The sequence below is a fragment of the Electrophorus electricus genome, chromosome 7, assembly GCF_041902795.1.
Source record: "Electrophorus electricus isolate QZ-2024a chromosome 7, ASM4190279v1, whole genome shotgun sequence".
NCBI lineage: Eukaryota > Metazoa > Chordata > Actinopteri > Gymnotiformes > Gymnotidae > Electrophorus > Electrophorus electricus.
This window is the reverse complement of record NC_137503.1, coordinates 4,475,813-4,488,864: the sequence shown is the minus strand read 5'-3', so window position 1 is coordinate 4,488,864 and position 13,052 is coordinate 4,475,813. Positions and strand designations below refer to the sequence as shown.

At 40.8% G+C, this 13,052-nt stretch overlaps 1 protein-coding gene across 1 annotated transcript in view; it reads right to left on the bottom strand.

Moving 5' to 3' along the window:
* shroom2a (shroom family member 2a) overlaps positions 1–13,052 on the bottom strand; it is a 34,437-nt gene that overhangs the window by 5,725 nt on the left and 15,660 nt on the right. The window contains exons 3-6 of the mRNA XM_027013566.3: positions 7,297–7,398; positions 6,532–6,654; positions 3,849–6,405; positions 3,436–3,515 (exon numbers count right to left, since the gene is read on the bottom strand). Of these exons, the coding sequence (XP_026869367.2) occupies positions 3,436–3,515; positions 3,849–6,405; positions 6,532–6,654; positions 7,297–7,398 (2,862 nt within the window). The remainder of the gene's footprint in view (positions 1–3,435; positions 3,516–3,848; positions 6,406–6,531; positions 6,655–7,296; positions 7,399–13,052) is intronic.

The following is a 13,052-nucleotide window of genomic DNA, read 5'->3' as shown; positions in this document are numbered from 1 at the left end:
TAAATGCAGTGGCTGTAAACCGGAACAGAAGCGTCTTGTTGGAACTACTTTATGGAGGAATGGTGATACAATCATGGTAGGTAAAGAGAAGAGTCCAAGGGGCAGTGCATTTAAAGCTAAAAAGACTTTAAAAAAAATATTCACAAAATCAAACAATATTATTGAAATGACTTTTCAGTGGATTTTCAAGGGATGAGTCATTTTACCCACTAAACCGGATTAAATTCCCTGCAGCACATTATTAACACAGAATTTACCTCAATGCTGAATGCCAAAAACACACAAATATGGCTAACCACAAATCGCTTTTTCATGGACAGCTCAAGTACCTGTCAGGCACAAGGAGCCTGGGACTGTACTCAGAAAACAGAAGATTTGGACTGAAAGACAGAGGGGAATACGCAGAGAAAAGGAAAAAGTAAAGTTTCATTAAGCCAAAAGCCAAAGACAGTCAGGGCATGCAGAAGGTGCAGAAATGAACCCAAACCAAGCAGAGGTAAACAACCCCATAAACATTCAGAGATTCAGCAAACCATTTTATATAACACATGCCGTAGGACAAAAGGAATTTTTGACAATGCATTATTTTAGTAGTAAGCATCTTGTTTGTTTGTTTTTTAACTATACAAAAAACAAAGAAAGAAAGAAACAAACAAACAAAAAACAGGCAGACTAAGCCAGCCAAATGCATCACAGGCATGCAAAGCAGTGTGTACATCACTGATCACTGCATCCACAGGAGTACCAAGGACTATACTAACCAACCACCCTGGTCACTACGTCATTCTGATCGTCTAACAAGGACTTTGATTGAGAGCACACTCCAGTGCACTGACTAATTTAGACCATTAAAGGTAATGAGAGTCAATTATGACGGGCTGAACCTACATCTGTTCGGTCACATTTTTACTGAAATAAACAACGCTCTTTTCTCAAACTAGCAAATGTACCCTTGAAAAAGAAGGAGTTCTACTTACTGCTAACACTTTGCCTCCAGCTCTGCTCCGATGCAGCGAAAACAAATCCTTTTGAGTTTTAGCCCCAGTGGCATGTCAAAAGGGGAACTTACTAGGACCGATCAGGTAATCACACAATGCGGTGGAACGAGCACTCATGTGGGTGTCGGCAGTGACAGGTGCTTCCTGGAGGACTGTATCTGTAAACTCACCTGGGTGGGGTTCCCTGCAGATCAACTGACATGTCTTGTGTCGGCCTAACTCAACACTAGCTTTTGTCACGCAACTTAAGTCAATAAGTTTCTCTAACACACACACACACACACACACACACACACACACACACACACACACACACACACACACACACACACACACACACACACACACACACACACACAAACCTCTAAGTGAGATTCACTTAATGGACTACAACGTAATTTGTTTCACCTAAAAAAACCTGTGCCAGCGGTGTGCTTACACATGTACGCGAGATAGAAAAATGCTTAATGTTTTCTTTTATTGAAAAAAAATGTAGTAGTAACAATATGAGGTAATGATATAATGTCTGTGCAGCATTATGTTTTATCTGACTGCCAGGTAGAGACCTCAGCTGAATCTAAAGGGTTGACTTAAAAACCTGCTGTGAGCTTCAAAGTTACGTGTAGACAGACTCCACAGTAAACATGCTCTTCACAGAACCTTAATTACAGGCAGGAGAATACACGATCATTTTACAGGGTGCAATTTAACAAGCTTTAGATGATGGATGCAGGCTTTAGTGGGCAACATGCTAATTAAATTGAGCCACCCCTTACTTTTCCCCACAGGAGACAGAGAGAGAATGAAGAGAGGCCTGCAAATGCAACACATGATGCAGAATGAAACAGGGAAAACAAAGGAGTCCTGCAAGGTCAACATCTGATACAGCATACAGGAGCAGTGATTAGAGCTGTTACATAAAACCACTCTTCAGTTTTCTTTAACTCAATAAATGTTTGTTTCGCTTGCTCATAGCTAAACCAGTGGCTGAGTCTATATATCTTAAGAAAACACACAAAGTGGATAAGAACATGCCTGGTCACAAGACATTTCATTTATGGAACAGTCATCACTTTCCACCAAAGCTTCAGGCCAAGCGCTCACGCCTCAGCACAAGCTGACAATCACCAACACATGCAACCTATAAACATTTGCTTTTCTGAGAGTCCATACAAGGGTCAGAAAGCCACACTGCTTCTGAAGACATTTAGAGGAAGATGGAAGCACACGAATTCATCTTCAGCAGAAAAACAATCACATTTATGGACGTTAAGACTCTACAACTCTGACAGTAAGGCACAAGGCTGATAACCAGCTTGTACTGGCTGAGCTACTTGCAAGGTTAATGAAATAACAGCACTGTACCACAAAACAAGCTTTCAACAAGCCTTCTGTTTCTTACATGGTCTCACATGGTTTTCATATTCTGATGGTTTTGTATGGTGCCTGATGCATTGAAAATACATTAAAAAAATAATTAGAATAAAAGTGTACATCCAATCTGGCATGAAACAAATGGTCACTGGCAAATGTCCATGCTCTGAAGTTGTTACTACTCACTGAGTGAATATTCAGTGGCATGAAAAGGATATGAAAAATTATACTTGGCCTTTTTTTATGCAAAACTACAGTACCGAAGAATAAAATATACTCTAGCATGGCAATATAACGTACAGCAAGTAGAAAACTAAATCTCAATACTGCTTTCTGTTCTCTTTGATCAAGTGGATTAAGGTAAAAATATGGGGAATTAATTGATACTAGCAGTTTTTGGATCACATTCAAATGCTTACACGTCAGTAATCTCATCAGCATACAAACCCCATCTACTGAGGATAGCCATGTTGTCACATCTGGGTTAAAGCCATACTGTAGTTGGGCCTTTGGTGTATACAAAAGGGACCACTGTTCTCTAACACAACTAGGTCTGAATAAGAATACTCTGTCTAACAGCAGAGTCCTTAGTACTGGGTCAGTTTCACCAAGACACTAGCACAATGCAAGTCTGACTTATTACCATGAGCATCATTTACATCCCAAAAGGACATGTGGCTAGCTTTGTTGTGAATTCGTCTACTTGAGGACTAGAAAAGTTCTGTAGTCTGACTTTACATCAAAACACTGGTTTCATTTTTTAAGTAACTCTTGTTCTCAAATATTTAAAATTACTTAAATACACAAGACACATTAATTCATTTTCTGCTGTAACAAATGCGTCTTATTGCATGAGTAGATAAGAGACTGTGCAGTCTGAAATTTGCAGCATTCAAAAATAAACTACTTGACTGTCATGACTGGTAAAAACATTTGTATGAATGATACAGTTTGACAGGATCCCTCACTTGATTAAAAATACCCAAATGAAATAAATAACATTATATGTAAAACATGTAATTATTATTTAAAGAACACCAAGTGAAAACACTGCATGACTCACCTTGGGCTAGATTTATGGTCAGAGAGCTTTTTTCCAATTGAAGTATACTCAGCTGACCTCCTTTCCTGCACTGGGATGTTCTGAGAAGAATGGAACATGCAACTTTTAAACATTCCACAACCAAAGGCATGTATCAACACATGTGAGTGGTTGCCCCTGTTACGACACTAGTTTAACTTCAATATACGAGGTGTTCTGCATTTGCCGCTTTATTTCAATGAGGGTGTGACTTTCTGTAGACATGGAATAATGTTTGACTAAGATCCTGCCCTTATTCTCCCATTACTCATTTCAGCAATCTAAAGCAGGCCAAAAGCAAATGTCTTAAAAAGCACAACTTTGATATATCTGCATGTCTCTGATGTATAGATATAAAACATATATTGTAGTATTTATGTTAAAATAACACTAACCTGACCATAGAAGTCTTCCGAGGGAGAAGACAGTGACCTTCCATGGAAACATGAGGGCTTACTCCGTTCCTCCACTCCGGGATCAAGGATATTATCAGCTGAGTGATATCTGCCCGAAGGCCTTGGCTCAGCTGGTTTTCTCTGTGTGTTCCATGTGGCTTCATATTCTGCAAAAGTGCCCAACCTCTGCAAGGAGTCAGAGCCATGTTTGCTGCTCTCTGTGTTTTCTGCTTTAGCACTTCTATCCCTCCTGGTGGCTTCAATTTCAGTAGACTGTGGCCTTCCTCCAGACTTAGCCAAGCTAGGGTCATCAGATGTCTGCTTTGGCGTTGGCTTGGAATATGCTGGTTTTGCTATTGCCTCGAAGAACTTAAGCCTCCCAACTAAAGACACAGAGCTGTCTATGAGAGGCATCTCTTCATTAACACCCACCTCATTCATTTTTTCAGGCTCAGAGAAGGACCTTACTTTCTTCTCTGTTGGAATCCGCTTTCGGCCACATATGCGGGTCACTTGGTTTCCTCCTAAAGCAGGTTTGCTTAGTGGGCCCTCAGAAACACTTGGCAGAGGTGATGTATCCCTCCGAGTAACAGACTGAACCTCTGCTCCTGGGTGCTCAAGTAGCACTGGCTCCAAGTCTCTCCGCTTGAATGAAGTAGCTTTCAGGACTCGGGCTTGGGCCTCCTTCAGATGGTCTTTATAGGTGCTGGTAAAGGAGCCATCCGAGGAAGAAGAGTTTTCTGCAGATCTCCACACGGAAGGCTCTTCAGCCTCAAGTGACCCACCCAAGGCAGCTGTACTTCTGCTTTTCTGAAGCTGGGCTCTCCTCATCTGGATCTCATTTCGCAAAGTGGTGGCAAAGCGGTCATTATGTCGTGTCTGCCTTGCAACCTGATGATCAACAGATTCCACTGACTCACTTCCACTACCCATCTCAACTTGGCTGTCACTCACTCTACCACACTCTTGGGATGGAGAATGCAGCATGGGGTTTTTTGGGGGACTTGACTTTGTCTCACTTTCAGAAAGCAAATGTTCTTGGGAGGATTCTTTTGATCCGAGAGGTCCAGCAATTTTTCCTGGCTCAGACTGTTTAATAGGGGGATAACTGACGAAATGTGCATCTAAGTTTATTGCAACATTTGACTTGTGGTTTTCTCTGATTTCCAAAATATTTGTTGCTGCATCATCAAGTAACTGACACGGTCCACTTGCTGATGTGTATGCCCCATGCTGACCATCAACTTGCCTGTAATATTCATTGCTGTCTTTGTTATTTGTAAGGTGCTGTGGAACTTGATTTGTGTTATACTTGTCTTTAGGTTGTCCTTGAGAAGTTTCAACTCCACTGTGAGTCATCTCTGTGGCAGAATTAGCTTTCCAGTCCTCTACCTGGACTAAAGAGGCCTGGGGCATCCCCAGAGGATGCTGTCGAGATGTGACACAGTAGTAACGGCTTGAGCTGTGGGTGTCTACGTTTTGGTCAATGGCAGTGCTGGACACTGAAGCAGTGGGCCTTTTGATTTGGTTATGGGTATGGTGCTGGGCCTGACTATTTGTGGGTAATTCCTGCATGCTGCTGTAGCAACTACCAATGTTCTGAGACATGACATTCTTGAGTACAGATGGAGTCCTGGAAGGTGCATGGAAAGTGCTCTCATCGCTGTACTGACGGTGGTGGTAGGGTAATGGGGTATATGATGAAAGGCCTGCTCGCACATCAGTGCTAGATAATGAGCATGTATCATCTAGATTAAGATTTTGGCCTGAATGATTATAGCTCTCAATTGCTATGTATGGATTAAGAGTTTCACTCTTGGGTGCAGGGTTGTAGATTTGACAAGTATCCAGGCCTGGTTCGCTGCATTGGTAATTCCTTTGAGTACTCTCAGAGATGTCTGTTGCTTTCTCTAGTCCTTTGCCCTGAAGCTTTGACTGGACATGATTCCCAGGGCCCTCAGTGTAGCTGGGAACAAGACCCTTTTCATGAACCTTGGTGGCAGCAAAACTATCACTGCGAGTGGGTGGTGGTGGTGGTGGTGGTGATGGGGTAATGGTTTTCTTCATGTCAGGAATATGCCAAATTGGTCCAATGCTAGCCCTTCCAGAGCCAGGGTGTCGATGGCCTGTCTGCTCCTCTGCCCGTGGGCTTTCCCGGCCACTGGACCCTGAAGGCAGCTGTAGGAATCCAAGCCGGTCATCCTGTTTTACGACATCACTCAGGTTTTGACTAATCCTGCTATTGCTAGGCCTGCTTCCTGAGTCCCATTGGCTGACTTTATACAACATGTTCTCTGTAGAGGCTGTGTTGCTTTTGGACAGTGTATAATCTGGGGTCCCTGAGCTGGTTGAAAAGGAGCTATAGGCAGAGTCTCTTTTTCCACCTCCTAAATGTTCAATGCTGTTGGCATTAGACTTGCTTGGAGAGAGGCGACCGGATGGATATGGGTGGGGATTGTGCTCTAAACTGTCCATACTGCCCAAGGAACTGAACTGGTCTGACACTCGACGCAGATTTGTCTGCTGCCAGCCAGTAGTGATGTCAGAGGAAAATGAACTGAGGAAATAGATACATATTTCAGGCTGTGATAGTGCACAAAACTGGGATGGAATAATTATATTAGAAAAACTATTTCTAAAGAGTGACGTAATGATAATGTTTAAATAATGTTCTTTTCTTTACCTTGCATCATATCTTGTTTGCCAGACTGGTGAGGGTGTGTGCTGTGCTTTGGCAGTGTCTGATTGGTTCTCATTGAATTTGGTGGAGTGCCAGGAGTGAGGTCTGCTCATGGGTTCACTTCTCCTGAATGGTATGATGGAGAGAGAGAGAGAGAGAGAGAGAGATCAGAATGGCAAAGGGATTAGAGGGCAAAGCATCAATGCCTGTGTGCAACTGCAGTCAGAATGAACTCTACTCTCATGATTACATCAAGGAATGTACAAGAGGATGTACAGTGGTGGTAACCTATTTCTTATTTTAGAGGAAAAGACAAAAGGTACAAGTACGCTTTTGACTATAAAAGAAAAAAATGCATAGATAAGATACTAATTGCAACAATCGGGCTAAAAGGTAGTGTCTCTAAAACCCAAATACAATCTTGCATTAGAAAAAGTCATATCCTTAAAAGAGAAGTCAACAGTAATAACACACTGAAGCAAACAAAATGAAATACATCTTCAATACATTATTACTACAGATTTTCCTGTGCAAACATTTTCTTCCAATTCCAACCACCTAAGAAATTCTACAAATTTTCAGGAAGACCTTAAGAATTGTTTAAAATGAAGACATTTTGGTGAAGGATGGGTACACACAAGAAGAAAGTGGGCTGGTACATAAACAGTGCAACGCAAGAGAGGAAATGGATTCGTGGTGGACATCTGATTGGATGGGATGGGATGGTATAGAAGGCTGGGTTGGCTGGTGGTAACATCAATACCATACCTCATCGAACTTCGCAAAATCTTCGTTAGAAAGCTCCGGGCCACGTGAACATCACTCTCTGATGGCATTTTCTGTGCTACAATATCCACCATTTTCATCCTCCTGAAGGGGGTTAGAAGGAGGAACACACAGACTGAATCTCCGAGCTCAGTATAAACTGAGACTCAGGGACTTTTGTGTTATTCCTTTAGGTAACACAGACAAGAATGCCTCCAAGAGTGAAATAACATAGCCAAACAGCAGTAAGGCCAACAGCACTAACCTAATTCTACTTTCAATTACCACACAAAACACACACATTAAAAGTAGTAGAGGAAAAAAATCCAAATCTTATATATATCTCCACCCTAAACCGTACAAAAGTAATGCATCAATGAACACGTTAAAAATAAATAAATAAATTTAAAAAAAGAACGCATCACACATCCAATTTGGCCAAAGGTCTGAAAACAGATCACTGGTCTCAGGCTTCTGCCATATGGCCCAGAGGGGATAGGGGTCTAAAGGTCTTCCCTGCACCAGATAAATCACCCTCTAAGCCCTCCCAAGCTGATGATCAGTCCAGACAGAGAGCCAAGCTCTGAATTCTTATACATGGGACATATCACACCAGTAAGAACAAACAACGAGAGACATCTTGTGGTGGAAAAGGGGTAAGGGAAAATAAATAAATAAATAAATAAATAAATCCATGTATAAATGGCACAACATACCTGTGCATAATAGGAAGACAATGATTTAAGAACACAATTTAAAGTATTTTAAATTTAACTGCTAATATCAGTAGCTATTTTGGAAAAGGAAATCGTTTTTGCCAGAACATTAGAAATATATGACTGCATCAAGATGTCTGAAGAAAGAGGGATTTGAAATTCACCCACTGTACTGGATGCTACCAAGGCTTCTGAAATTAAATAGCCTGAATATTTTCTTTCAGTATGTTTAATGGTCATTAAAAACAAACAAACAAAGAAACAAAAACAAACAAACAATAGCCTTCACTAAAGTGTTTCAGGGACAAGTTTTGGTCTGAGCAAGCATAGCATCACAGTAAAAATAGATACCTGAATAAAGGAAAAATATACTTTTTCACTTGCCAAGAAACATCAAAGATGACTTTTAAAGTAGATTGATGTTTGACAACAGGGGACAGCTGACACTGTTTAAACATTTGAATAATCAATCAGCCTAATAATTCTGAGTGGTCCACACTCCAAAGTTTATTTGCTTTGTTTTATTTTTATCAATATAGTAATTGCATGTGTGATATTTTTATGTGATATATAAATATGCTAGACCATATACTATGGTTCTGGTTCAGTGCTTTGGTTTGCAGTACAGTGTTTCTTAAAGAAACTTATTTATGGTTACATGCTGTTGCACACAAATTCTTGTGTTTTGAAGTGAGCTTGTACCAATTAAGATGTTACAAAACCACACAATAGTTACTTGCAGCTTCATTAAAATGAACTAGGCCAATTTAACTACATTATAGATCAAGCATAATTACTTGTTTTCTTTCAACCAATTAACATTTTCCCTGAGAAAACATCACAAACACATCATGTTAGTCATCAAAATCAAAGATGTTTGACTTTTTAGTAAAAAATGTAAATGTTCTGACTATTAAAAAAAAAAAACCCCACAGAGATAAATAAAACACTGATAAAAAAAATTTAAGCCAAGCCCAGACACGGCGAAAACACAAAGTTACCCAGAAGTTTAAAATTAAACATTCCACTTACACTTGACTAGTGACCTTCAAACTCTAGTCTGTCACAAGCACAGTCCACTCTCACACTAGATATCCAATTTTGCGGCTTCAGTCTGCTTCAGACAGGTTAGAAAAATGTTGAGAAGAAAAGCGACAAAATGCTCTATACATAGAACTTAAACAAAATTGACTAAACATAAGTTCTTTCTTGTTGCAGGTTAGAAAGATTACACAAAAGCCTAAATGACAAATTAAGGAACGCGAGGCCCTAAAGAAGTAGTTTTCCTACTGTTCTCTTTCTCGGGTAAATGCCTCAAGTGTCTTTGTGGTAGCCACACATGGTACTAAGCATTCAGATGCTAATGTATCTCGCTTTATTGGACGTATTGTCAGGGCTACAGCTGGTCCAGCACAGATATGCCAGTGGATTGGATCAGTGGAGCCCAGGCAGAATGGAGGCCAAGGTGGGGGGCTAGCAAGGAAAGTCCCATTCCACAGTTTTCACAGCGAGGCTGATTCAAAAACTAACAAATCACTGGTGAAGAGGCAACAGCCAATCCAACTCCTTCATGCAAAGCATTCAGTGAGGGCCAGCTCAGGCCGTGGTGGGTGGGGGGTAGTGGTGGCAATGAAGGCACATAAGAATTGTGCTGCTACCAATAGGCTTACAAGAGTATCTCCACAGATTATCAAACTATTTAGAGGAATGAAATACTGAAGTGTGCTCACAGCTGTTTATGTAGATCAATGCGTCACATTATGTTTGGTAGGAAAACCATTCCTGAATTTGATAATCAAAACACACATGCCGATCATTTTAACAGTTAACAACTTAACTGTTGCAGAGTTGCAAAATTTGAAATGGTGCCAAAATTATTTCATATACATGCTTCAACAATGTAGAAGAAATGACTATAGAAAAAAGGCATAATATTTTGAGACAAAGGATGCAGAAACAAAACAGTAGCTAAGTAAGTCTCTGAACTCACCAAGCAGACCCTCAAGTCAACAAAAGACACAAAAGCAAAAATTCCTAATCAGGTTTCCAGACCAGCAGATCTGAGGTTTCAAGTCCGGGTTTCTCCAGTGGACTACTCAGGCACTGCATTCCACATTCACATCAAAGACTGGGCTTGACAAAAGCTCCTCCATAGATGACCAGTGCCTGATCAGAGTGAGTCTTTTCAAACATCTGTTGTACCCACTTAAAATAAAAAACAAAATTAAAAAAAGGATAGCCTTCATAATGCCCTTTTAGAGACCTTAAGCTTAAATAAATACTTCTGTGCACATGTTTCATCCTAGGCAGATCTTCACTAGGTTTTACCCCTGCAAAGATCTGGGGAGGTGGGTACTGTGGCAGCCAGTCCCTTTTAAGTAATCCCGCAGCCTCCACCTTCCCATTGGTCCAAAGATTAATGAGAAGTTGAGAGGGTTGAACTCCATCCCCTGTTCAGCGGCAGCCCTACATGGCTTCCATTACTATGGCAACATGTTGATTTTTTGCAGGGCACAAGTGCACTTGCTGCACAAGGTGATGTCAGCAACGGTCATCAGAATGTTTATAGAATCAGACAACATAGGAAAATTCTCAAGGCAAAAAGTGGTACCTTATACATTTGGGTTTTCTATAGCTCTACATAGGTGTAAAATAAAAATTAAAAAAAAAGTGCTATCCACAGGCTACTTGACACCATAGCTGCCCTCTTCATTCTTGTGTGGGGCACCTCTCTCTCTGCAGCAGTATTCACCAAACATGCCCCCTGACCTCAACCTCCCCAAATGGATCGGGTGACTTACTCTGTTAGACTGGATGTCTGAAGCACTGACACGGGCCATCTGGTTTAAGACCAGGTCAGAGACTCAAATAGTCAACCTGTAGGTTCCTTCTAAACCAACACAGCCTGTATGGAGCCTGTAAAAACAAGTGTTGAGTAGGGTACAAGATAAACTGTGACCTACAAAGTTTAGTGCTTGATTAAAGTCTGCCATGCAATTCAAACAAATTGTCTGATGACAGGAATGATGATTACAGAAGAACTGTTTGGCCTGTAGTTGATAGGTAGAGCAGGCTATAATAAATAAATAAATGAAATGCATAAACCTTGATGCACAATGACGCATTGTGGGACAACTCTTACTCTCACATTCCAGACAGGGGTCATGTGAAATAAATGCTACATTTCAATGTTACGATAAGACCTCAGGCAAGTTTTATGAATGTGACTTCAGTAATCACAACTGCAACTGGATCTCAACACAGAGCACATCAATGACAACTTTAATATGTTGATTTTCAAGTTGTAGCCAGGCAACTTCATGCTGAATGTCAAGTCGGTTAACCATCTGATCGTTCATCCTGAGAGTGTACACACCTGACGTTTAATGCATCGCGGAATGTTTGGATGCGCCAAGTCACACTGAGAAAACAAGTGTAACCCTGGACTCAAATGTACAAAAAGGACCTGGTTAAAACTGCTTTAACTGGTCTAAAATACATCATCTGACTAATGAAGGGAGTTCATATGATTAGGATAACTCGTCTACATTGAATTTATTTTGTCCTATAAGCAGGAAAGCACAAATGTTCAACAATAACACTTCATACCAAGACTAAAGAGATTGCTGATTAAGTGCAAAGAAGATGCAAAGGCAGCATGTGCTTCAGCAATTAAGTGCACAGGCTACATCGGATTCAGCGATTTTCCTAGTTTTTGAAGGGCAACACAAAGACTTTTTTCAGCACCCACCAGAATCAGCCCCTTGCTAAAGGGCCGAGAGAGGCCAAGCGTAAGCCTCCTGTAATGACCAACACATTCCTGAGCTGCATGTCATACCAGCCGTTGAGTCAGTGGTTGCACAGTTGGCTGCCCCAGGAGTCTGTAAAGTCTTCCCTTTTTATAGAATCTTTCTACAGTTTACATGACAAAGCTTTTTACATCAGCACTCATATGCCATTCTACATCATTTTTGTTTTGTGAATAATCCCTGAAACATCCAAATAGGCTAAAGATCAGGCAAAGTTTGCCTGGCACAGGCAGAGAAGGAAAAATCTCAGTACCTCATTAAATACAACACCATAGATATGTTTCTAAAAGCACAAAGTAGCAGACAGTACCCTCTGAACTCATGTGGCAGAGCCACCTTTGAATGTCAAAAACTTCGCTTATCATGACCCTAATTCTTTGTGCTGGCAGTCTTATGAAATTCCCAGCATAACAGGGAGTAAGCCCATCATGAGGATGTTCATGTTAAATGTCACTGAAATGCAGTGATGTGAGTACCGGCAGACAGATTTCTCATCACTCATCTTTTCCATGTACTAGCCACATACCAGCCATCATAGAGGCAGAACAGAAACTCACAGGGCTCTCTGCAACATATGTGGAGGTCAAGTGGGTTCTTAAGTACTCAGATCTTCAGAATGAACCAACAGCAGACTGAACCAAGAGCATATTACTACATGCTAAAATGAATCCAAGAGGAAGGAAGTCAAACAGAAATATCAATAGCAAATGACCTTTTGGTCAATACTGCTGTTGTCATTATTCATTACTCATAGGTTCTGAACCAACTGCTAGAGGTATGTAACACACTAATTATCCCTATTATATTACACTCCCTGCAATTATCTACATTTGATTAAAGAACCTTGTGGAAACAGCTTTTCTGTCAATATTAATAAAAATGTGTGAGACTTGCAGGGGACTTGCAGATGCGGGTGTGTGTGACTCACCTCGGTGATGGAAATCACAATTAATTTAGAGAGGCGAGTCTGGTGTCAAATTGCCTTTAATAGTGCTTTCCTGCATTATATAAAAAAAAAACAAAACAATTTACTCAAACTATCTAAAGTCAAGAGTAATACAGCACCAGGAAAGTCTTGCACAAGTCCTCGAAAGAGCCCATGTAAGCCAAGCACATCTTAAGGTTAGCACTCTCTGAGTTTATGAGACCGAGGAGCTTTGCAGGATTTAACAGGATTCTGAACCATGCTCCAGCATCGCTCAGGGCAATAACAGCACCCAGCTACTGCATTCTA